Raw genomic sequence first — 27103 nt, 5'->3', positions numbered from 1 at the left:
AATACATAAATATGATTAACAAAAATGCCTTTAAAAAAATCTGTTAAAAAATAATTCCAGGCTTGGTATATTTTTTTGCATAGTTACATTGATCCATAATTGACCAATGTAACTATGTATATACCATACGTGGCTGATGCCCCTGGAAGCTGGAAATCTCTGTATAGACACTGCTACTCCACTGATACTCCACTACTTTCTGTGTCCAGTGAGCGGCCGGCCTGATACATTCTAAACACTGGAGGTCGGCTGCTCAACACGGGCGCCTTTCAGTGAATACTTTGCATTTTCTGAATGTAAGAAAAGTATTCTCTGATTGGATGAGGTGGAGCGCTTGACATCACCAGCCCGGCCTTCCACCTCAGAGAACACTTTGCATTGCATTTTCTGAATGGCGCCTGTGCTGAATGGCTGACTTCCTGTGTTCACGATGCATCGGGGGCAGACGCATGGCATGGGACCCGGGAGCAAGTGGAGATCACTGAAGTGTACTACAGTGGTTATCAGCTTTCGGGGTCATTGGCCAGGTATGTCATATACACACTGTAGTTACATTGGTCCAATCTGGACCAGTGTTACTAAAAATATACCATACCTGGAATTCTTTTCCAAAGCAGCTAAAAGGAAAGCATCCCATGAAACTTGTGGCTATACGGTAATAAGAAAGTGGTAGCTCTGATATTCCTTGTCCTAATTCCTTACCTTTTACAGACAGTTCCCGGAATTCTCGGCCCTCCATAGATTCATGTTTCCATGTCACCATGACTTTAAATTCAGGATCTTTGAATAACTCCCCAGGAACTGTACATTTACTCTCCAGATTAAATGTGTTGCCATACTTGCTCATATTTTCCTTGGATTGGATCTTTTCTTGAGATTTTGCACTTTTAGAGGTCCAGCTGATCTCCATCTTTTCTGGATAAAAGCTTTGCAAGGTAGCTGACAGCTCTACTTCTCCCTGGTGAGAAAGTGTTGACTTTACCGGCTCATTGAACTTGGGTTTGGCTGTAGAACAAAGTAATGAGTTTAGTTCAACTCAAGATGACAAAAAGAAGCAACACTTGTAATATCCCCAGGACAGGGTGTAGGGAAGATTACTACCCAGGAGAACCAATTTTTAAGGTGATCAATATCTAGTGTACTAGTAAATACTAATGCCTAGTACACATGATCAGAAAATCGGACTAAAAAATACCGTTTTCAAAGCGATCGTACGATAATCTGATCATTAGTACACAGCTTTCGAGAGCTGATCATGACAGTTCATGCTAAATTATCCGAAGGGACCAACACAAAATTTTTTGTTGTATGATGCTAGAACGTATGATTTTTAGTTAATCAGTACAGTATTCGTCCAAAAAAAAAAATCAGAAGTAGACATGTGCGGTTCATTCTTATTTTTTGTTTTTGGGAAATTCGGATGTATCTGAATCTCCGAATTACAATAGTAAAGAATTTGAATTTAAACTAATCCAAAATAACAAATCAAAATTTTGGACAAAATTCAAATTATTAATATTATTATACAGGATTTATATAGCGCCAACAGTTTGTGCAGCGCTTTACAACATGAGGGCAGACAGCACACTTTCAATGCAATTCAATAAAGGAGGAATCAGAGAGCCCTGCTCGTTAGAGCTTACAATCTAGGAGAATTCTAATGCCGCGTATACACGGTCGGACTTTTCGGCTACAAAAGTCCGACAGCCCTTCCAACAGACTTTCGACGGACTTTTGGCGGACTTGCGGCAGACTTTCTAACGAACGGAGTGCCTACATACGATCATACAAAAGTCCGACGGATTCGTACATGATGACGTACACCGGACTAAAATAAGGAAGTTGATAGCCAGTAGCCAAAGCTGCCCTAGCGTGGGTTTTTGTCCGTCGGACTACCATACAGACGAGCGGATTTCTGGGTCTGGCGTAGTTACGACATAAAGATTTGAAGCATGTTTCAAATCTAAAGTCCGTCAGATTTGCAGCTGAAAAAGTCAGCTGAAAGTCCGGGGAAGCCCACACACGATCAGATTGTCAGCCAGCTTTGGTCCGTTGGCGTCCGTCGGACTTTTGTAGCCGAAAAGTCCGACCGTGTGTACGCGGCATAATAGTTTTCCAAAATAATTTGAATGGTTTTCAAATCGAATTCCCTAAGAGAATAACATAGAATATAAAATAAAGGAATAGAATAGAAAATAATATAATAGCATATAATAGAAAATAAAAGAATATAATAGAGTAAAACAGAAGAGAATACAAAATAAAAGAATAGACAAAAAAATAGAATAGAAAAAAGGGACAGAATAAAAAATAAAAGAATAGAGTAAAATAGATGAATTGAATAGAAAATTCCAGGCTGCATAGGAAGTCCCTGCCCCTTGCATACATGTGGCTGCGGGGCGGGGAAAGCCTTTGGAATAGCTTGGGTGGCTTTGCACCCATTGCCACCGGCCCTCCTCAACGATCCAAGGGAAGTTGAGAGAGGCGGCAGGGATCAGGGCCACTGCACCTTCCCTGCACCACTCTGCATATAAAACTTCTTAAAACTCCAGCACTCCTACCACTCCAGCCCTACTACTATACCCTCCTGACACCCCAGCCCTCCTGACCCCCCCAATACCATACTCTCCAGACACCCCAGCCCTCCTGATCCCCCCCAATACCATATCATCCCGACACCCCAGCCCTCCGGATACCTCCCCAATACCATACCCTCCTGACACCCCAGCCCTCCTGACCCCACCAATACCATACCCTCTTGTCCCCCCATCCCTCCTGACCCCACCAATACCATACTCTCCGGACACCCCAGCCCTCCTGATCCCCCCAATACTATATCATCCTGACACCCCAGCCCTCCTGCCCCACCAATACTATACCCTCCTGACACCCCAGCCCTCCTGACCCCACCAATACCATGCCCTCCTGAATCCCCAGCCCTCCTGTTTCCCCCAATAACATACCCTCCTGACTTCCCAGCCCTCCTGATCCCCCCCAATACCATACACTCCTATCCCCCCAGTGCAATGCCCTCTTAAGACCCCAGACCTCCTGATCCCCCTGTACTGTGCCCTCCATACCGCCCAATACCATACTCTCCTGACCCCCTCCCCCCAGTACCTTCCCCCCTGACCCCCTATACCTTGCTCTGTTGACCTCCCTGTACCATGCCCTCCTGACTCCTCCCAAACATACATTCATACTGTCCGTCACCCTACAGCTTACGACTTCTGTCCGCCGCCCTACATTCTACCGACTTCTGTCTGCTGCCCTACATCCTACCGACCTCTGACCGCTGCCCTACCTGCTACCAACCTCTGTAATCCGCCCTACCTACTACCGACCTCTGTACACCGCCCTACATGCTACTGACCTCTGTTCCCTGCTCTACATATACTGACCTCTGTACACTGCTCTACATACTACTGACCTCTGTACACTGCTCTATATACTATTGACCTCTGTACACTGCTCTACATACTACTGACCTCTGTACACTGCTCTATATAATACTGACCTCTGTACACTGCCCTACATACTACTGACCTCTGTACACTGCTCTATATACTACTGACCTCTGTACACTGCTCTATATACTACTGACCTCTGTACACTGCTCTATATACTACTGACCTCTGTACACTGCCCTACAGACTACTGACCTCTGTACACTGCCCTATATACTACTGATCTCTGTACACTGCCCTACATACTACTGACCTCTGTACACTGCTCTACATACTACTGACTTCTGTACACTGCCCTACATCCTACTGACCCCCGTACAATGCTCTACATTCTACTGACCTCTGTACACTGCTCTACATGCTACTGACCTCTGTACACTGCTCTACATACTACTGACCTCTGTACACTGCCCTACATGCTACTGACCTCTGTACACTGCTATATATACTACTGACCTCTGTACACTGCTATATATACTACTGACCTTTGTACACTGCTATATATACTACTGACCTCTGTACACTGCTATATATACTACTGACCTTTGTACAATGCCCTACATACTACTGACCTCTGTACACTGCCCTACATACTACTGACCTCTGTACACTGCTATATATACTACTGACCTCTGTACACTGCCCTACATACTACTGACCTCTGTACACTGCCCTACATACTACTGATCTCTATACACTGCTCTACATACTACTGACCTCTGTACACTGCTCTACATACTACTGACCTCTGTACACTGCCCTACATACTACTGACCTCTGTACACTGCTCTACATACTACTGACCTCTGTACACTGCCCTACATACTACTAACCTCTGTACACTGCCCTACAAACTACTGACCTCTGTACACTGCCCTACATACTACTGATCCCTGTACACTACCCTACATACTACTGATATCTGTACACTACTCTACATACTACCGTAGAACAAAACGAATAGCAGGGCGCTGAGGTCAGTATCAAATTATAAACACTTTATTAAAATAAGCAGCACACTTACATTGAAGTTAGCAGGAAACAGCATGGATAGGGAACACCTGAGACCAAACAGCTGTGATGAGTGTGAGGCTGTAGGCATCACTGAGCAAACAGAGACCGAGGATGACAAGAAGCCAGCCAGCCCAAAGTATGGATATTAGCGACGGCATTCTAGGCTGCACACGAGGGTGACAGCTATCAAAATGCCTGGTGGATGTCAGGAGAGGGGGTGTGCATGATACATTTTAAGGGACCTGCCCTCTTCTTTAAATATTTGAAGAAGATGGCAAGTCCCTGGAAACGCATTTTGCATTTTGAGAGTGAGTAGAGTAGGGATAGGTGTGTGGCATGCACTCCAGAGGAGAGATACAGCGCCATTTTGGATTGTCCTAAGAGATTCTAGATACTAGAATGAATACAATATTAATTAACAGGTCAGTAACTAAACATTATTCCAATATTACTTTATAGAGAAAGAGAGACAGTTAGAATGGTGATATGATTCTGTCATCAGAAGGTAAAGGAGGCAATGGAGAGATCAAAGTTCTTGAGAGACTATGGCAGTGATCTGCGGTAAAGGTATGAAGAAGTAGACATGTGCGGTTCGTTTTGTTCTATACTGAAATTCAGACACATTTTTTTGGGGGGGAAATTCAGATGTATCTGAATTTCTGAATTATAGTAGTACTGAATTTTAACTAAATCGAAATAACGAAAAAAAAAAATTCTGCCGAAATTTGAATAGGTTTAGAATAGTTTTTGAATACTTTTCGAATTCAAATCGTTTTCAAATTCAAATTTGAAACGTTTTCGAATAGTTTTCAAATTCTAAAAATTTTGGAATTTGATTAGTTTCTAATTTCCAAAGAGAATAAAATAGAATAGGAAGCAATAAAAGGAATAGAATAGAAAAATAAAGTATAGAAAAGAATATAACAGAATATAAAAGAATAGAATATAATAGAGTAAAACAGAACAAAACAGAATAGAAAATAAAAGAAAACAGAATAGACTAGAATATAATAGAAACAAATAGAATGGAATAGACTAGCATAGAAAGAATATAACCATCTTCTGAAATTCGAATTTTAAATAGAATACATTTGAATTTAAATACATAAGAAAATAATAGAATAGGAAAAAAAAAGAATAGAATAGAATAGAATAGAAAAGAATATAATTTAAAAAAACAATAGAATAGAATAGAAAGAATATAACCATTTCCCAAAATTCAAATAGAATCAATTAGAATTTGAATAGAATGTAAAATAATAATTATAATAGAATATAAAATAACAAAATAGTATAGAAAAAAAAAGCAACCTAATAGAATAGAGTATAAGAGAAAGAATATAACCATCTTCAAAAATTCACATTTCGAATAGAATACATTTGAATAGAAAAGGATAGAATAGAAAATAAAATAATAGAAAAGAATAGAGTAGAATAAACAAATAGAAAAAGAATATAATTTTTTAAAAAATAGAATGGAATAGAATTGAAAGAATATAACCATTTCCCAAAATTCAAAGAGAATCAATTCTAATTTGAATAGAATAGAAAATAATATAGATTAGAATAGGAAGATGGTTCTATCCATTCTATTCAGTTTTTTTCTATACTATTGTGTTATTTTCTATTCTATTCTTATCTATTCTTTTCTATTCTATTCAAATTCGAATTGATTCTATTTGAATTTTGAAAAATGGTTATATTATTTCTATTCTATTCTATTCTATTCTATTCTATTCTATTGTTTTCTTTATTCTATTCTTTTCTATTATATTTGAATTTCAGAAGATGGTTATAATCTTTCTATTTAATTCTATTATTTTTGTATTCTATTCTATGCCTTTCTATTCTATTCCATTCTATTCTGTTCTTTTATTTTATATCCTATTTTGTTCTTTTTTACTCTATTATATTCTATCAGCCAGTTATTGTGGTGTTCATGATCGCTCACGTGATCTGTATTCCAGCCGTGATCACTCCCCTCTTAAGAAGTGGGAGGGGGTTGTACACCTGAGCTCATTAAGATATAAAGGTCAGCCTTTGGACACTACGAGGGCTTTCCATACCTCTAGCTGAGTACTGTGGACCTGGAGGTAGTCTTGTCTGGATCCTTTTATATGCCTATTCTTCTCATGCATTTGTAAGTAGAATACCTTTTAGATTTCAAAATAAAATCATTATTTTGGTAATGCACTAGGTCGGTGCGCCCTTCTTTTATTGTTTCTAAGGACAGGTACCCCACCTGGTAGGGATAGAACTAGCGGCAGGGAAAGGTTCCTAAAGAGGAAGGAAACCGAAGAACTTATAACTTCTCTGGATATCTTCCTACTTGAGCATGAGATGACCAGACTGCCTTTTGCCCCTCCTAACAGGCGCCGTCAGTTTGGTTGAAACCTGCTCTCTACACACGGTTGGACCTGTGAGTGTTCCTGGTTGGGCTGACTTCCCAACGGGTTGTTTGTGGACCAGCATTGCATTATTTTAATATAAGCTCCTCCATCACCCTTGGACTGTGTTATTGTCGCTGCACCATGCTGAATCCATCCACACACTCTATCCTAAACTTCAAAAAGGTTTGGTTTTATATACACCTTAACTTTTTAGCCTTCATTTTTTAAGTTCAGATTTGAATCTGATTGTTTGTTTAAGAGTAGTACAGACTGTTTTCATCTATATAGCCTAATAACTAAGGATTCTGCCTCCACAGATAAAAAGATGAAGAATATGGAAAGGTTCTGGAGACTAGAGAAACTATAACAAGCCTGAGAGCAATGATGTATCTTATAACGTATGTTAGCTGTGTTATAGAAGTTCACAATATGATAAAATGTTGCATTATTTACCTAAAATGGACTTAGGATCATAGGTTTTCTCCATCACTTTTTTATTATCATAAATCTTGCAGATCACAGTGGTATTCATATGTTTGGATATAGAAGGAATGAAGGTCAGCTTTGTGGTTACATCATGTTTTCCTTTCTTCTTATTGACAATGTTCCTTGTTACTTCGTACTCCCTGGACATTAAAGGTTCTTCCTCCTCCTTATCTGTGGATGGATTCTCAGAGACCTCAAACCTTGTGCCATCCTTAGACAGAATAACCCAGGTCACTTGGGCATCCCCAGTACAGTTTGAAGCTTTGCAGGACAGCGTGGTCTTCGCACCATCAATCCACACAGGACTCCCAATGTCACTCACTGAAAACTTCTGAGAACCTGTTTGAAATGTAATATTTTTGTGAGGAATTTAAATATACATCCTTTGCAAAGTGCACAGAACATTACTTACAACTGACATGGGATTTGGACTTGTAATATTATCTTGGAAGGGTTTTTACATATAAATGAAAAATCAAAGAAAACCCTTTCTTTAAATGAGCTTGGATAACCTCATGAGCTGCAAAAATGAACTTATTAATAGACATGTGCACTGACAAAAAATTTGTTCATTTTCATTTCATTCATTTTTTTGCTTTTTTCGGAAATTCGGAATTCAGAAATTCGAAAATCCGAAAATTTGGATTTTTAAATGTTTGAATATCCAAATTTTTTAAATTTTCAATTTTTCAAATATTCGAATTCTGAATTTCTTGAATTTTCAAATTTTGAATTTTCGGATTTCCGAATTTCAAATTTTCAAATTTCGAATTTCAAATTTCCGAAATTTCACATTTTCAAATTTTGAATTTTCAAATTTCGAATTTCTGAATTTTTCGGAATTCGAAGATTCGGAAATTCAAAAATCCAAAAATTCAAAAATCTGAAAAACAGAAAGGAAATCAGTAAAATTTGAAGTAATAACTAACTAATAACTATTAAAATATAGGTATAGGAATTTCATTTCAAATTTGGCTGTTTGTGAACATAACGAATACAAATTCATCCAAAGTTACGAATTATCCGAAATAATGAATGCTGCATCTAAACAAATGGAATAGAACAAATTAATAATTAACCACTTCAGCCCCGGAAGAATTTACTCCCTTCCTGATCAGAGCACTTTTTGTGATTCGGCACTGCGTTGCTTTAACAGACAATTGCGTGGTCGTGCGACGTGGCTCCCAAACAAAATTGGCGTCCTTTTTTTCCCACAAATAGAGCTTTCTTTTAGTGGTATTTTATCACCCCTGCGTTTTTTATTTTTTGTGCTATAAACAAAAAAAGAGCAACAATTTTGAAAAAAACGCATTATTTTTTGCTTTTTGCTATAATAAATATCCCCCAAAAACATTTTTTTTCCTCAGTTTAGGCCGATACGTATTCTTCTATATATTTTTGGTAAAAAAAATCGCAATAAGCATTTATTGATTGGTTTGCACAAAAGTTATAGCGTTTACAAAATAGGGGATAGTTTTATGGCATTTTTATTAATAATTTTTTTTTACTAGTAGTCAGCGATTTTTATCTTGACTGCGACATTATGGCGTGATTTTGGGATCATTCACATTTATACAGCGATCAGTGCGATTAAAATCGCATTGATTACTGTGTAAAATGTGACTGGCAGTGAAGGGGTTAACACTAGGTGGCGCTGTAGGGGTTAAATGTATCCTGGGGATGTGTTCTAACTGTAGGGGGGATGGGCTAGCAGTGTGACTACACTGATCACAGCTCCCGATGACAGGGAGCAGAAATCAGTAATGCCCCGTACACACGGTCGGATTTTCCGATGGAAAATGTCCGATCGGAGCGTGTTGTCGGAAATTCCGACTGTGTGTGGGCGCCATCGGACATTTTCCATCGGATTTTCCGACACACAAAGTTGGACAGCAGGAGATAAAATTTTCCGACAACAAAATCCGATCGCGTCAATTCCGACCGTGTGTGGCCTGTTCCGACGCACAAAGTGCCACGCATGCTCAGAAGAAATTCCGACACGGGACAGCTCGTTCTGGTAAACTTAGCGTTCGCAATGGATACAGCACTTTCGTCACGCTGCAATGTTAAAAATGGTTTAATACAGCGCACTCTCTTCTTCTTTATAATGTGACAAGAATTAAGTCGTTTTGCTGCTCATATTCACACACACTTCTCACAAAGTTTTATTTGTGTTTTTTTAGTGGGATTCCCTCAATATATTGTTATTAGTTGTCACATCTGACAGTTTTATATTTTTTTTGGATTTTTTTTTTGGATTTTAAGCCTTTTTTTTCTTTAATGTTTGGATTTTTTCCAAGGCTGATCTTTGTTCAATGTTATTTTTATTTTTACTCCAGAATATTTTTGTGTGTGTTTTGTGTGGCAAGTTACCCCAACACCATTGATATCTTTTATTATTTAATCTCCATGAGATTTTTTGTTGTTGGTGTCCCTTGTTCATTTCACATTGTATATTTGCAATGTACCTGAATCCTCACAAACAAACCATCATTTTTGAAGTAAAACACATAGGAGAGTATAATTCAAAACAAAAATCCTTTATTAAGGGCTCAGAACCAAACAAAGAGGAAGGCAACACTGGATCAACAGGAGAAATTAGTGAAGCCTGGGACCCCCACGGCAGACATCAATTCTTAAACCTCAAAATTGGTGGCCTGAGGAGTCCATATATAAGGGAGGGCAGTCTGGTCCGGGATTCACAGAGACTCGGATAGCAGCAGATGACATCAGTGTCCCCAGGCTGTGGTACCACAAGAGGCTGCATCTTTTGGCCGACCAGACTGGATCCAGGGCAATCACTCTCTGGTCTTCCTTTCACACTTCCTTCCGGGCTGTGGCTGTACAGTAGGAGATGTGGCAGGAGGAGGAGTAGGACCTGGAGGAGGAGGAGGAGTAGGACCTGGAGGAGGACTGGGAGGACCTGGAGGAGGACTGGGAGGACCTGGAGGAGGACTGGGAGGACCTGGAGGAGAGGGAGGAGGAGGAGGAGGACCATCCCAAAGCTGTGTGTGAGGTGTAAGTTGGCCCCTCACACCTTTCTCCAGAGCCTCTGATATGAGGGCCTGACACATGGCTTGTTGGCCCTCCTCCATCCTCTGCATTTTATAGGCAATGAATGCCGCAAGGTTCTCCTGCCTGGTGTGTGGTGCTCCCAGGACCTCTGTAGCCCTCCAAAAAAATCTGATAGCCGCCTCCTCTAGGCTACTCCTCCTGCTGCCACTTTCTGTTTTCAGGGTGGGTGGAGGGACCTGCAGATCAGCCACCTCCTGGCTGAGACTTCCCTGTGTATGAAAAAGGGACACGGTTTTAGTTTTTGCATCATCAATCACAATCATAAATTAGTACTCCCAACTAACATCTAGTTAACATCATTGATTGTACAAGCAGAAATATTTAGAGGAATGCTATACCTGGCTCAATCTGGGCTCCTCCACATATGGCCTGGAAGGCCCAGGTTGGGCGTCAGAAGCCTCAGCCGGGGGGGAAGGAAGCGTGGAAGGAAGACTGGAGAGGGATGGCCTGGGTTCAGTCTGGCCTGCCAGAAAGTGCAGCCTGTCGTAGTACAACATCCTGGGGACATAGATGTCATCTGCTGCTCCGGATCTCTGTGAATCCAGGACTTTCTTGCGCTCCCTCAGATATGTGCTCCTCAGGCAACCAATTAAGATCTTTAAATAAGTGATGTCTGCCGTGGGGATCACCTGCTTCACAATTTCACACAATTGCTCCAGTGCTGCCTTCCTCTTTGCTTGGTTTTTGAAATGGGGGTGGGTAATCTCCCACAGACAGGGCAGCTCCCTTAGCATATCAATGAATAGTGACATGAAGTCAGTATCTCTCATTAAGATATCCATGTTCACTGCAAGACACAACACAAGACAAAGCCTAATGTCAGACCAAACTCTCCTAATCTTGTTACAATATAGGCCTCAATCTAGAAGCAGTATAGGCCCAAGTTTGTCTCTTACCTTCGTTCTTACGATCGGCGCGTCCAATTCTCCTTCCTCCGCTCACAGATCGTACGTAATACGCACGCGTGTTACGCTTTATACACACTGCGCATGTGTGTAACTCCGCCCGCCCCTGACGTTCTTTCTATTCTATTCCCCGCCCCTTTTCGTTCGGCGCAGTGGGGGAAGAGCATGATGGCAGAGTTACACCAGGTGCGTGATAATTCGAACAACGAGGAGGAGGAGGAAAGCCCGGATCCAGGCACGTCCCGATCCAGAAGGAGACATTTTAAGGCCACAAATATGTCATTTGGGGAGATGTTGGAGATGGTCGACATCATGAAGAAGTCCGACTATGACGGAAAATATGGGCCTTACCCCCACCCCAACATCCGAAAGGCCAAAATCATTGGTAAAGTGGTCCGAAGTCTGGAGAGGAATTTCGGGGTACGAAGATCTAAAGATCAGCTCAGGAAGCGGTGGTCGGACCTGAAGTTGAGAGAGCCAGAGCAGTACCGAAAGATCCGGAGAGTGCTGCAAAAAAGTAAGTAGTTGTGCTGTGTTCATATTCTTTCTGTCTTTATTCCGTTCGTTCTGCTCCATATGCTTTTAGTAATTGTAACGTTTAAAAGGGCAACTTTAATGTTCATGGGCCCATTATTCGTTCGTATCAAACATTTTTCTTTCGGTCTCTAGAACACCATTGTTTAGGCCATATGCATTTTCCCAAATTTTTTTTGGGCCTACTTGGATGCCAAATATTTGTTTGTGTAGATGGGTTTGTTACTAGAATGAAATGCAAACTAGATTGTGTGTAAGGAGAGGACACTGAGCAGCTGTTTTCACATCTGGACACTGGAGCACTAGTGTGGGACCCCAGAACACCATTTTTATTAGGGGGGGCACACAGGTGCTCCAGTGTATACTATAGGGGGGGTTACATCTGTGAAGCTTGTACCAAACAGGTAAAGTATTGCAGCTTCACAAAGGGCAATAAAAAATATACATCTTGGAACTCGGCTAAAATAGACAATTGTACCCCACTTCCAAGCAATGTTTCCTATTTCTAGTTCTGCCATCAAATATCTGTGTGCTAAGTATACCATTTTTGTTTTACATAGGGGAGAAAAGACTCGGAGGTCACTCCTCATCCCAGGAGACCAGAGCCCCCCCCCTCTGGAAGAAGGGGAAATACCGCAAAACCAAGAAGAAGAGCAGGAGGAAGAAGAAGACGTGGTGGAGATTGGCACCACAACAGGTGAGTGTCTGCAACCACAGACTCAGGTAAAAGAGATGGCTGGTGGCAGATTTTTGAGACCTGTTTTTTTTGTTTTTTATCTCTTTTTAGGTGATCGTGATGTGAGGGAGAGAGAACGCTTTACATCAGAAAGTGCCCAGATACTGATAGGGGAGATCATGGGATGTAATCTCCAATTGCAAAACATCCAGCAACAAATCACTGATGTTATTAAAAAAAATAATAACATCATTGATGTTTTGGGGCGAATTTAAACCCCACAAAATCACCTGTTTTATGTAATTTAAATTTTTACAATGTTTCAAAAAGCCAAATTTGGAGGATGCACACAGTGTGCCAACATGTGCTATCTGCCATCACGGGAGATCAATGGACGCGTTTTGGGGGTGCAACCCCTTCCTCAATTATAAAGTAGCGTTGAGGAAGGGCTTGCTCCCCCAAAACACGTCCCTTGATCCCCCCTGATGGCAGATAGCACATGTTGACATTCGTAAATTGGTGTGCATCTTCCAAATTTGGCTTTTCCAGGGGGTGAGTTCCCCCCATCTGAACGCTATATCAAACCCAGTTCCTAAATACTGATGTCTGATATAGCCTTCAGGTTTTACCTAATGTGAACTTTGTAAGTTCTAGTTTTTTGGCTTTCTTGTTGGTTTTACACAGGCCTGTTTTATCTGAAATGGATATTTTGATTTTTCATAATGCTAATGCAAACATTTTATACAACAAACATGTTGGTTTGTTTTAAAAACCTTGGGTAAATGTGCATGTGATTGTGCAGGTATAAAAAAGTGCCTTACTCAAGAATGTGTGGATTATTGTCTCAACACTACAACACTTTTGGGGTGATGTAATTGTTGTTTTATGCACAAATGGGGGTTATTTCCTAAGGGCAAATACACTTTGCACTACAAGTGCAGGTTCAGTGCAGTTGCAAGTGCACTTGTAGTGAAATGTGTTTTTGCATTTAGGAAGTACCAGCCAACACTGTTTTTTATAAGGTTACCCAATCACGACATTTTCTGCACTCAACACATTTCTGTCAGGGTCAGCTAAAACAAACACAAGCAGGAAATGTCCACCAAGAATAGCTTTTGGTTGTTTTTTATTTGAAAAAGGTGTCACAGATTGTCTGGCATATTGATAGCCCCCCTACCCGCAAAGAACTCCAGGTATCGTAACCGGACATCACGGGCATTCAGGGAGGGCAAGCCAGGACGGCCGCTTTCAAGTGCCGTCATTGTTGATGTATTTGGTATTCCGGCCTCAGGCCCAACTGAGCCAGTATAGTTGGCTGAATGTTTTCTTAAAAAATTATGGAGAACACAGCACGCCAGTATAATATGGTTCAGTTTATACTCCGCCATATGGATGGGTGTCAGAAATAGTCGGAACCGGCTGGCCAGGATTCCAAATGTGTTCTCCACCACTCTTCGGGCTCTGGCCAGCCGGTAATTAAAAACCCTCTGTTCCGGGGTGAGGGTCCTCATCGGGAATGGCCGCATCAGGTGGTCCCCCAGCGCAAATGCTTCATCAGCAATGAACACAAATGGGAGACCTTCAACATTGTCCTCTGGAGGTGGCAAGTCCAAACTGCCATTCTGGAGACGCCTGTAGAACTCCGTCTGGGCGATGACTCCACCATCGGACATCCGGCCATTCTTCCCCACGTTCACATACAAGAACTCATAATTAGCCGACACCACCGCCAACATCACTATACTATTAAACCCCTTGTAATTATAATAGTATGACCCCGAGTTGGGTGGTGGGACGATGTGGACGTGTTTCCCATCAATTGCCCCTCCGCAGTTAGGAAAGTCCCACCGCTGGGCAAAGTGGGAGGCCACAGTCTGCCATTCCTGTGGCGTGGAAGGAAACTGTTGAGGAAAAAACAATAAACATTACTATTTTTTCACAGAAACCTGGCAAGCAGATTAGACACAAACATTATGGGTCAACCTCCAGATAGCATTTATTAAGGGGAATTTAACAACAACAAAGTATAAGGTACACCTATCATATTCCCCCTCCCCCCTCTCATGGGCCATTTCTAACATTATAGGGGGGGGGGGACTCTTGGACAGGTAACCCTCTTCACTTCATTGAGAGATGAATGCCTGAATAATGGGTATTACTTGGAACAGCCCCTCCTTAGTTACACTATTGGCAGCCCACTGGACAGGTAAGAAGTGTCATAATACAAAGATATAAATACACACTGTACACAATTGAGCACATTTGGACATTCTGCTAGTACCTATCAAGATCATAATAGGATACAAGAACTTTAAACAGTACCATTGGAAAGTATACAGGCAGGCCCTTGCACTACATGCTTTGGGGAATTCATCCATAAACCTGACCAGTAAAGAGATGGGTATAGTGTGTATGGGTTTGGCAAAGTCAGCAGATAGATGATTGAGGATAGAGAATTGGGATCAGCTGACTTAGCAGTTGGGGGAGGGAGGGTTACCAAAAATTTGGGGACACCACAAAAAAAAAGCCTCTGGCCCTCTGCCTGAATTTAAATCCAAAATAACATTTCCAAACATTTTAGGGGGTGTTTGGGGTAAAGCACTACTATGGAGCTGATAAAATACATTGTTAAGTGACTACATGAGGTGAATATAGGGCAGGGGACACCATGCTGGGGAGGTTATTGAAGGGCAAATATGTATGAAGGACATAAAATAATAATTACATAAAAATCCAGCATGCATGAGGACAAAGGGGACATTCACATCATATTACAATCATGGTAATTAGGGAATGAGGGAAGAAATACAATATATTAGCAAACATTCAATACAATAAAATGTGATATAAAAGGATAAAAATCTTACCTTCATATACTCCTTCTGTAGGACCTGTATGATGGCAGAACAGGTCTCTGGGATAATGATCCCCAGAGCCTGGGGGGAGATGCCTGTCGAGAACTTGAGGTCCTGCAGGCTTCTCCCTGTGGCCAAATACCACAGGGTAGCGACCAACCTCTGCTCCGGAGTGATGGCTTGCCTCATGCAGGTATCCTGCCTGCTGATATAGGGGGTCAGCGAAGCCAACAAACGGTGAAACACGGGGTCCGTCATCCTGAGAAAGTTCCTGAAATCATCAGGATTATTCTCACGGATCTCACGGAGCAAAGGCATATGAGAGAACTGGTCACGCTGAAGCAACCAATTCTTGGTCCATGAACTCCTCCCCACCCTGTTCATGGACTGGACTTGTGTCAAGGTCAGGACCCCAACACCAAGCCCCCGCACAGCACGAACTCTACGAGGAGTACGCATACGAAACATGGCTAGAAAACGGTCGGCTGCTCAGAACGAAGTAACAGAACGCACTGAAGAACAGCAAGGCCTGTGAAGAGCGACCTGAAAACCAGTAACGAACGAACAAGAATACAGTGACTAAAGTCACGCGGAATTTGCTTGCACGCACTGAAGAGCAGATGCAAACCCACAAGCACAAACTGAACGGCAGAAAACGATCTGAAAGCCACGAGTCTGAAAAAGCGCGAATCGTCTCTCACCAAACTTTTACTAACACGAGATTAGCAAAAGGAGCCCAAAGGGTGCTGCGCTTGGTTCTGAACCGGTCTTTTCTAGTCTCGTCATACGTGCTTGACGTCACCGCGTTCTTGGCGATCGGAAATTCCGACAACTTTGTGCGACCGTGTGTAGGCAAAACAAGTTTGAGCCAACATCCGTAGGAAAAAATCCGAGGATTTTGTTGTCGGAATGTCCGATCAATGTCCGACCGTGTGTACGGGGCATAAGACTGTCATTAGGCAGAACGGGGAGATGCTTGTTTACCTTAGCACCTCCCCATTCTTCCTCTCCGTGAAGCGATCGCGGGTATCCCCGCGGCGATCGAGTCCACGGGACCCGTGACCCGACTCCCGGAGCTCCCTGCCGGCGTGCAATTTCAAAAGGACGTACAGGTACGTCCTTTTGCCTAGCCGTGCCATTCTGCCAACGTACATCGGCGTGCGCCGGTCGGAAGCGGTTAATAATAATAAGGTTTTATTATTATTATTATTGTTATTTATTATTATTAGATCATTACGTTCCATTCGTTTAGATCCGCCATTCGAAACTCTTTACGTTCACTAACAGCCAAATTTGAAAGGAAATAATAAATACCTATAGTTTAATATTTATTATGAGTTAGTTATTATTTCAGATTTTCGGGTTTTCGAATTTTCAGATTTGCATTCTTTTGAATTTTCAGATTTTCATTCTTATTTTTGGATTTTCGAATTTCCAAATTTTTGAAATTTTCAAATTTATGAAATTTCGAATGTCCTAATTTCCTAATTTCGAATTTCCAAACTTCCGAATTTCCGAAATTTTGAATTTCTGAAATTTTCCAATTTCCAAATCTCCAATTTCCCACACTTTAACCTTCTGATAATGTAACTAAGAGGAGCCATAGACACTAGTGTGCACTTCATAGTGTATAATTTATAATGTGCAGTGAGTACATCTGAAGCTGAAGAAGAGTAAAGAAGCACAGTCTATCTAAGCAATCATTTACATTAAAACACAAAGTAAACACGGTACCACTCACCTGCTTTCCTCTTATAACAATACACAGCACCAATCAGTGCCAGTAGAATTAGCACTCCAATAATGCCACCCACAATTGCGCCTACATTGGTTTTGTTGTCATTTTTTCCCCCTGAAAATAGTGAGAGATTAATAATCGCAAGGCTTATATAAATACCATATAATCCTAAATTCTCCAAACTTTGGTCTATCATGAAGTAAGTAAAGTGAAATGAAAATGACAGCATCGCAAGATTGAGAGATGATGCTTGCAAAGCTACACAGGCAGGGAAGGGTGCAAACACCAATTTTCTCCCTGATTGTGTGAATGCTTGTTGTCACATTTGCACAGTGACCATGTAGTGAGCCGTTTCTAAGTAGAACAGAATTTTTCAAATGTCCAATGACCCAGTGCAGGGCACACATGGTAAGTGTTGATGACACCCAATGAGTGTTTTTCACTGTGGATACATTGTCAGGCATTTTGCTAATGTACACTATCTTACCAAACTCACTCATCCATGTTTTTATGGACCTTGCTTTGTGCACTGGTGCGCAGTCATGTTGGAACAGGAAGGGGCCATCCCCAAACTGTTCCCACAAAGTTGGGAGCGTGAAATTGTCCAAAATATCTTTGTATGCTGACGCCTTAAGAGTTCCCATCACTGGAACTAAGGGGCCAAGCCCAACCCCTGAAAAACAACCCCACACCATAATCCCATGAACCATAATGAGTCCTGACCTCAGCCCAATAGAACACCTTTGGGAAGAATTAGAGCGGAAACTGCGAGCCAGGACTTCTCATCCAAAATCAGTGCCTGACCTCATAAATGCACTTCTGGAAGAATGGTCAAACATTCCCATAGACACACTCCTAAACCTTGTGGACAGCCTTCCCAGAAGAGTTGAAGCTGTTATAGCTGCAAAGGGTGGGTCAACTCAATATTGAACCCTACGGACCAAGACTGGGATGACATTTAAGTTCATGTGCGTGTAATAGCAGGTGTCCCAATACTTTTGGTAATACAGTGTATATAGCCCAGTTGAAGTACATGGACTAAAGAAAAGGACATTGTTTTCAATAGGAATTGTTCACACTAATGATTCCATTGCAGGGGATTGGCAAAAGTTTTTCAAGGCCGTGCTTTGGGTTCATTGACCTGACTTTGGCCATTGAAGTAATAGAAATTCTATCAATGCAGGATATATGGTGTAAAACCCTTTATTTGCCTACTAAGTCAACATATAATTCCCTACCTGCACAAACTTATTAAACATATATCATATAATCAGATATGTTTTAAAATGGCTAGAACAGCCTTTCTCAACATATTTAACATGGAGCAACCGTTTAAATTACTTTTGAGGCTCAGGGAACCCTTGGTAATAATTACTATATCAAAAGTTCACAGTGATGGTCACTTAGAAGAATGCTCCTTACATTTGTGGTCTTTGGGAAGATCTCTCCCCCTTACAGATAGCTAAAAAGATTATTGTTGATATTGTTTACTCATCTGAGAAGCAGAGTTTACTCATTGCTCAAGGAACCCCTAGCAACCTCTAAAACAGGGGTCTCCAAACGATGGGGCTCCGTGGCGCCGGAAGGAAGATCACCTCCCCCCTCCCTACCTGCAGACTTCTGGGACACGTCACAGGTCTCAGAAGATTGCCTGGTCATTCACAGCGCGGCTCGCGCATGTACAGTGCATGCCCGGCTGTGCGTCCACAGTAAGAATGCTGGTGCCACAGAGAGGAGGGGGAGAGGAGCGGGGCTTCGTACGCCCACATCGTGGACCGGGGGACAGGTGAGCGTCCGATTATTAAAAGTCAGCAGCTACACTTATTGTAGCTGCTGACTTTAATTTTTTTTTTTTTTCGGCATAACTCCGCTCTAAGCCGGGAGGCAGAAATTGCATGAAACTACAAAGCCCCTCTAGTGATTAATTCAAAGATCTAATAATTATTAAAAATACAGAACAGCAAGAATGCAAAAAGGTGGGTCAATTGGAATCTATTTGAAGGTAAACACTGCCATTATAAAAATCAGTATACATGTCCTTTATAAAATATATTATATTTCCGTTTGCAATTTTGTTAACCGTGACTTGAAGTGTAGAATAAGTTGAGGGCCTTACCTTGATAGGTCAGATGAAGATCTTGTTGTACAGAAGGTGAGAGGGTTTCATGGTGGACTGCACAGGACAAAATTTTTGGTGACACATCGTTTGGTATTGTCCATGTTCTGTTAACAGAGTAAGTGCCATCAGCATTTGTGCGATGTTCAGACAGTACTGAGTCCTCCATGATCGTGCCATCCATTAGAAGTTCCACTGAGATATCTCTGGGGTAGAATCCCATCACTAAGCACAGTGCAAAGCTGGTCTTGTCCTCCTTCTCCACCTTCTCAATCGTGACCGATGGAGTTGCTGAAATATAATAATCTTCTGTTAATTACAGAACCAATGACCATTCATTTAATCATGTATTTTAAAAGTACCAGGGCACCTGATTTACTGCAGCTAATTGGCCCACTCGGGAGAATAAGCCCTCCCAAGAAGAACCACATAGAGACATAGAGATTGAAACTGATTTAACGTTTTTTTGCTTCTTTTGTTTTGTTTTTTCTCAATTATTATTATTTTTTTAACATTTATTTCATCCCAATCATGTTTGAATACACTAATGTTAACCGACCTGTTACCTCTAGTTAAAAATACTTTTTTGGTAAAATAATGTTTCAGTTTTGCTCTTGAACTTCCCTCCTGCTAGTTTCCTGATCTTAGCTCAATATTGAAAATCCTGACCCTCCTGAACTTTATTTGTACCCTTCATGTATTTAACCCCTTGGCGTAGAGCGTATGCAAATACATACCTCTCAACTTTTTGGGATGGGAATAAGGGACACCTATCAGCAAAAGTATGCAGGCATAGGACACACCCCATTGCCACGCCCCTTAAAGGAGAATTGTACAAAAAACAAGATTGATTAAACCCACAAGTCTTTTTTTTACCACTAGTATTCTTTTATATTGGCTTTTGGAATTTACAAATGCAGCAATTTAGAAATCAGATGAAAGGTTTCGCGCTGGAAAGCACTTTTTGAGAGATAAAAAGTGCATTTTATATACATCTATATATAGATCAGACCAAAATGAGGAACAAATGAGGAGGAAAGACGGACAGAGGGACATTGCTCCAAATCAGGGACAGTCCCTCGAAATCAGGGACAGTTGGGAGCTATGCAAATATGCGGCCCCACTGGACTGGTCTCTTTTCCGTGGGGAAGCATATTTGCATATCTGTCTTTGTGCTGGGAACTCGCCAGCACAGAGACTGGGGTCTCATGGAGAGCCCCGGGCCCCATACTAACCGGAACCTCTGATTCCAGGTCACCTGATCGCCGTTATAGCATCTGATTGGCTATAGTGATTAGTCACTGTGAAGCCCACCCTCATGTTTACTCTCTCTGAATGGAGCAGAGAGATACATCGTATCTCACTCCTTGCAAAGAGAAAAAAAAAAGAACTGCATGAAAAAAAATAAAATAAAATAATAATAATAATAATAATAAAAAAATAAAATAAAAATAAATTAAATAAAGACAGAAAAATACTTAACTCAAGGTTTGATCTAGGTCAGTGCCAGGGTTATGGCCCGTATACACGATCCGAATATCGTACGACAGATCGTACGACCGTTTTCGCTTAATAGTCGCAAGTAGAAATTGAATAGGTAGATAAAGTCATGAAAATTCTCGTACGACAGAAAAAAAAAATCAGAAGTGATGTGTTGTAATGTATTTGTATTGTATTTTCGGACGACAACTATACTGACTAAACGAAAATCGTACGATCTGGAATCCTACGAGGAAAATTTTCATGCATGTTCGATCGAATAATATCGGATTAACGGTCGTGATTGGCTGTCGAAAGTAGTGTACACACGATCTGAAAATCGTACGATTCTTCCTCGGACGACAGTTTTCGTACGATATTCGGATCGTGTGTACGGGACCGTAGTGTTTAGGTAAAGGTTGGGGTCAAGGGTCAAGGTCAGTATTTTTTTGGGGCAGGATTTTTTTTTAAATAGTGTCAGTCAGGGGCGTTGCTAGGGGCTGGCTATTGGGGCTATAGCCCCGAATCTGGGGCCAATAGCCCCGAGTCTCTTTCTGCAGGGTCCTTGCCTAACCAGCGGGTAGCGGCTGCTGCGGCAGGCAGGCTGGCTGCATGAGAGAGGCGGAGGAGAGGAAAGAAGCAAGCTCTTCACAGCCGGGCCTCTTCAATTTGGGAGCGAGGTGCGTAGAGCAGCAGATAGATGACATAATCTCTCACTGTCCACCACAAATCGGCGCTCCTCTGCCCTCACAGCACGGTTTTTGTTGAGCTCCACTTTGCAGCCAGACCCCCTTGCTTCAATGTCGGAGGTGCGGCGGGAAGCAGCGAGATGACATCATCTCTCACTACCAACCCCGCATCACCTCTCTCCTGCTCTCACTAAAGTGACAATCTGCAAATGGTGGCAAGAGATGTGGCAAGTGACAATCTGCAAATGGAGGCAGGAGACGTGGCAAGTGACAATCCACCTCTGGTGGCAGGCGACATGGCAAGTGACAATCCACATCTAGTGGCAGGTGACGGTGGCAAGTAAGACGCTGCATCTAGTGGCAGGAGATGTGGCAAGTGACACGCCCAGGGCTCCCACTGATTCTGCAGTATGGTGAGTTGAACCACTTCATTATGTATTAGAATGTAACAATAGAAATAATGCACTTCAATCACCCTGACACCATGGTGCCATGATGATTGAAGCGCCAACACCAGCCATCGCCCTTGAAAAATTGCTTACCACTGGTCCCACCCCCCCGCGGGCATGCAAAAAGGTTGGTGACCGCTGCTATGGGCTCTAGCCCCAGATCTTTTGCAGACCTAGCAACTCCTTTGGTGTCAGTGTGTTTTAGGTAAGATAAAAAAGAAAAGTAAAAAGGCACATTATTGTTTCTGGGCTGGGCAAGAAATATACAGCTACATTTAAAAAAATGATTTTTTTTTGCTATTTTTTATATTAGTGCAGGGACTACTTTGAAGTCGCTGCTACTTGAAGTCGCACAGATATGAACGGTACTCATTGGAAATCATGGTGTACAACTTGTCATACCACTTTTCAGTCCCAAATCGCATGAAAAGTCGCAGTAGTGGAAACCTAGCCTTAGGCGCAAAGGGGTTTAAGGTTTCGACCATGTTCCCCCTTTCCCTTCTTTCCTCATGGCTGTACTTAAGTTTCACCAGTCTCTTCTGATACAGAATGTTATATCTCAGACTTTGCACCATTTTTGGTGTCCATCTTTGGATTCACTTTATCTTATCAATATCTTTTATATGTAGGGTCTCCAGAACTGGACACAGTACTCAAACTGGATTAACTGAACTACAACAAGGAGGAATGCAGATGACCACAACCAGGAGAGTTACAGTATCTGTTTAAAATGTTGCTATATGCAAAAGCCATACCTTCTAAAACCTGCTGTAGTCTATGTGAATATGACAACTTGCTAACTTGACATGATCCACAGGCAGTGTCCACCTCACCAAGTGTAGTGAAGTTTAAAAAAAAAAAAGAGACATGCTAAGCCTGACTCTGAATAGGTAGAAAATGAAACGGACTTAATAGCATGGTAAGTTGGGAGCGTATAAATAAGGACTGTACTAACTAATAAAAAAACAGGATGGGAAAATAGGGGAACATACAAAATGCACAAAACATCAAATAATATGCAGGTTGCTGTGACAGCAAATGGTGATCAACTTTATCCAGACAAGAGGATTTAACAAAGAATTCAAGGACCTGACAAGGGTCCCTGCGACAGTTGGAGAATATAAAGGAGGTGCACATGGTAGATGCATTTTCTATTTGCATTTAGGAGGAAAATGTATCTATGGGATCAGTAATGTTTGTTTTTAACTGCACTTCAGGACCACGGAAATCATAGACTTAAATAATATGTACTTTGAGCATTAAAGGGGTTGTAAACCTTTGTGTTTTTTCACCTTAACTACTTCAGCCCCGATTTGGCTGTCAAAAGACCGGAGCACTTTTTGCGATTCGGCACTGCGTTGCATTAACTGACAATTGCGCGTTCATGCGACGTGGCTCCCAAACAAAATTGACGTCCTTTTTTCCCCACAAATAGAGCTTTCACAAATAAAGTATTTGATCACCTTCGCGGTTTTTAATTTTTACGCTATAAACAAAAAAATAGCGACAATTTTGAAAAAAAGGTATTATTTTTTACTTTTTGCTATAATAAATATCCCCAAAAAATATATAAAAAAAACTGTTTTTTTCCTCAGTTTAGCCCGATACGTATTCTTCTACATATTTTTGGTAAAAAAAATCACAACAAGCGTTTATTGATTGGTTTGCGCAAAAGTTATAGCGCCTACAAAATAGGGGATAGTTTTTTGGCATTTTTATTAATATTTTTTTTTACTAGTAATGGCAGTGATCAGCGATTTTTATCGTGACTGCAAGATTATGGCGGACAGATCGGACACTTTTGGTGCTATTTTTGGACCATTCACATTTACAGCGATCAGTGCGATTAAAAATGCATTGATTACTGTGTAAATGTGACTGGCAGTGAAGGGGTTAACCACTAGGGGGCAATGAAGGGGTTAAGTGTGTCCTAGGGAGTGATTCTAACTGTGGAGGGGTCGTGGCTATGTGTGACACAACACTGATCATCGGTCCAGATTACAGGGAGCTGTGCTCAGTGTTTTCTGTTACTAGGCAGAATGGGGAAATGCTTGTTTACATCAGCATTTCCCCGTTCTTCCTCTTCGTGAGACGATCGCACTCACGGAGCTCGCGGTGGAGGCACCCGCCCGCAATCCACTTCTTAAAGAGCAATGTACAGGTACGTTAATATGCCTGTACGTGCCCTTCTGCCGACGTATATCGCTGTGAGCCGGTCGGCAAGCGGTTAATGCATCCAATGCATTAAGGTGACCGGCCCCCAGTTTTACTTACCTGAGCCCTGGAACTTGACCCGGCGGGGAGACGCTGTCTCCCCGCCGGGTCAAGTCCTGGGGGTTTTCCAGTCAGCTTTCATGATGTATGTAAATGGCCTACACCTATAGCAAGGGCATTATTCAATTTTAGTCAAATCTGCAACTTTATCACCATAGGCAGTTTTTTGAGAAAGGTGAACTCACCCTTTAAATGGAAGTTTTCTTTGCCCAGAGTTATGTTTTATTTCTCCCTAAAACATAGCAGTGCACTTACTGAGGCTAGACACTCCTCTGCCTTACGTTTCATAGTTCTATATCTGCAGGGTGAAATCATGTAAGACACTGCTGCTTTTCACTGCTAGTCTCATCAGATTTGAACTGGGATACTGTGCTGTTACTACTGTGCTGCTCACTGTTTTCCTTCCTGGAGGGGAAGCTGTACCTGAGGAGCTACAGTGCCAGGATCTCTCTGCTTCTGCTTCTTTAATTATGTGGATCCGTGTTTCCTCCACCTTTCCTGCTGTTTCGTCATCATTACCCCACAGTCAGCAAGTCATTACTCCACACAGGGACACAAGGCATGGTCAGTATTGGAGAAAAGATCAGCTACAGAGAGACCACAGGCTATACTGGTGACTAGTCCTTTGCCCTCCGCTTGCCTTTATTGGGACCAGCTTCCACAGTTCAGTTTCTCTTGAATGCTTTTGGGTTATTTTCACCCATTTAACCCCTTTCCGCCGACCGTACGCAGATATGCGTACTCGGCTTTCCGGGGTTATACTGGGATGATGCCCGCAGCTGCAGGCATCATCCCGGTACCGTTGTTTACAGCGGGCGATCGGCTACCCGTGTATAAAAACCGATGCGGCTAAAAGCCGCTCGGTTGTTATACCGGAGGAGCGGGAGGGGACATCCCCCCCTCCCGCCGCTGTTACCGGGCCTCCCGTGCGATCGGGAGGCCCGGTGTCTAATCGTCTGCCTTCGGCGGCTGGGGGCGGGCTGGAACGAAGCTGTGAGCGGCTTCGTTCCAGCCTTCTCGTTCCAGCTCTTCTCATGACGTCACTTCCCGTTTACTCGGCTGCCAATGGCGCCGAATTTAAAAAAGTACACAGTATTCAGAATCGCCGTTTTCGGCGATCTGAATACTTTGAAGTGTAAAGGAGGGATGGGGGGTCTTTTAGACCCCCGATCTCTCCATAAAGAGTACCTGTCACCACCTATTACTGTCACAAGGGATGTTTACATTCCTTGTGACAGCAATAAAAGTAAAAAAAAAATTAATTTTTTTAAACACAATTTATAAAGTAAAAATATAAATTAAAAAAAAAAAATAAATTTTTAAGTGCCCCTGTCCCCGCGAGCTCGCGCAGCGAAGAAAACGCATACGAAAGTTGCGCCCGCATATGTAAACGGTGTTCAAATCACACATGTGAGGTATCGCCGCGATCGTCAGAGCAAGAGTAATAATTCTAGCCCTAGACCTCCTCTGTACTCAAACCTGGTAACCGTAAAAAATTTTTAAAGCGTCGCCTATGGAAATTCATAGGTACCGTAGTTTGTCGCCATTCCACGAGTGCGTGCAATTATAAAGGGTGACATGTTTGGTATCTATTTACTTGGCGTAACATCATCTTTCACATTATACAAAAAAATTGGGGTAACTTTACTGTTTGGATTTTTTAAAATTCATGAAAATGTCCCTTTTCCAAATATTTGCGTTTAAAACACCACTGCACAAATACCGTGTGATAAAAAATATTGCAACAATCGCCATTTTATTCTCTAGATTCTCTGCTAAAAAAATATATATAATGTTTGGGAACTCTAAGTAATTTTCTAGCAAAAAATACGGATTTTAACTTGTAAACACCAAATTTCAAAAATAGGCTTAGTCATGAAAGGGTTATCCTTTATCTGCAGTGATGTTCTGTGTGGTGAACACCCTCTGGTACTGTAGCATTGGACATCTTTTCTCTATATAAAAGTGAGTCCATGTAGCTCTATGTCACTAGCACACAAATTAACAAGCAGCATATATTTTATGTATATGATGGCAATCTATTGCGCAGTTTAGCAACCTACTTGTAGATTCAATACATTTTCATACTTAGTTATACATGTTTGTGTATTATACTTGCCATAAACATTGAGGTCTATATCCTTGAATTCCTTCTGTGGACTGTAGATTACCATACATCTATATTTTCCAATGTCAGAGACGGTGACATTTCTGATTTCCATATTAGCATTTCCTTTGGTGATGTCCTGTTGATTGATAAACATTCTCGGTTGGGACACTGTCCCCTTGTTGTCAATCCTCAAAACCTCATTGCCCTGGAAAAGCCACAAAATGGCGAGGAACTGAAGGTTTATTGATTGGTCATCCACTTTGAAAGAGCATGGCAGTACAAAGTTCTCTCCCAGCTGGGCTCTGTGTGATGATGGAGCGGAAACCACCAAGGCGGCTTCATTGTGCAGAAGGGCTGAAAAAATCATGAATACAGTAATGTTAAATTACAATATTTAATGAATTAAAAGATGAATGAAATAAAAGCATTCATCAGCAATATGGTTCTATAGGAATCCCAAATTTGATCATTTTGCTTAATGGATGCAGCCTACTTTTTGTGGGTGGTTTGTCAACATGTAAGCTGGGGTTAGTATCTCTTTAAGGGAAACCCAACCTCTGGGTGTGTACTGTGGGTTGGGCTAATCTATTGTTTTATAAGCCTGGGCTGGAAGAATTAGCTAGGAGAGGTTCATTTACCCTAAGTGCGTGATATACAGTCTACCACATAATGTCTACAAGAAAAAGGTACACTTTAAACAACCATTTAATATTGCATATTTGCTAAATTTGAAGATGAACCTAATAAATACTATTATAAACATGCATAAGTTCATCAATAAACAATTCAAATGCATAATCATATGTCAAAAATACATATGATTAAAGGTGATGAAAGTGTTCATGT

The 27103-nt window shown here is 41.6% G+C and overlaps 1 protein-coding gene across 1 annotated transcript in view; it reads right to left on the bottom strand.

Annotated features, from left to right (window-relative positions):
- Nucleotides 1-27103, bottom strand: part of LOC141147976 (uncharacterized) — a 488999-nt gene that overhangs the window by 15219 nt on the left and 446677 nt on the right. The window contains exons 16-19 of the mRNA XM_073635132.1: nt 26267-26611; nt 19257-19547; nt 7325-7696; nt 703-1005 (exon numbers count right to left, since the gene is read on the bottom strand). Coding sequence (XP_073491233.1) covers nt 703-1005; nt 7325-7696; nt 19257-19547; nt 26267-26611 — 1311 coding nt within the window. The remainder of the gene's footprint in view (nt 1-702; nt 1006-7324; nt 7697-19256; nt 19548-26266; nt 26612-27103) is intronic.

The sequence above is a fragment of the Aquarana catesbeiana genome, linkage group LG06, assembly GCF_042186555.1.
Source record: "Aquarana catesbeiana isolate 2022-GZ linkage group LG06, ASM4218655v1, whole genome shotgun sequence".
In the NCBI taxonomy this organism is placed as follows: domain Eukaryota; kingdom Metazoa; phylum Chordata; class Amphibia; order Anura; family Ranidae; genus Aquarana; species Aquarana catesbeiana.
The sequence above is the reverse complement of the archived record's forward strand: the minus strand, read 5'-3'. Positions and strand labels throughout refer to the sequence as shown.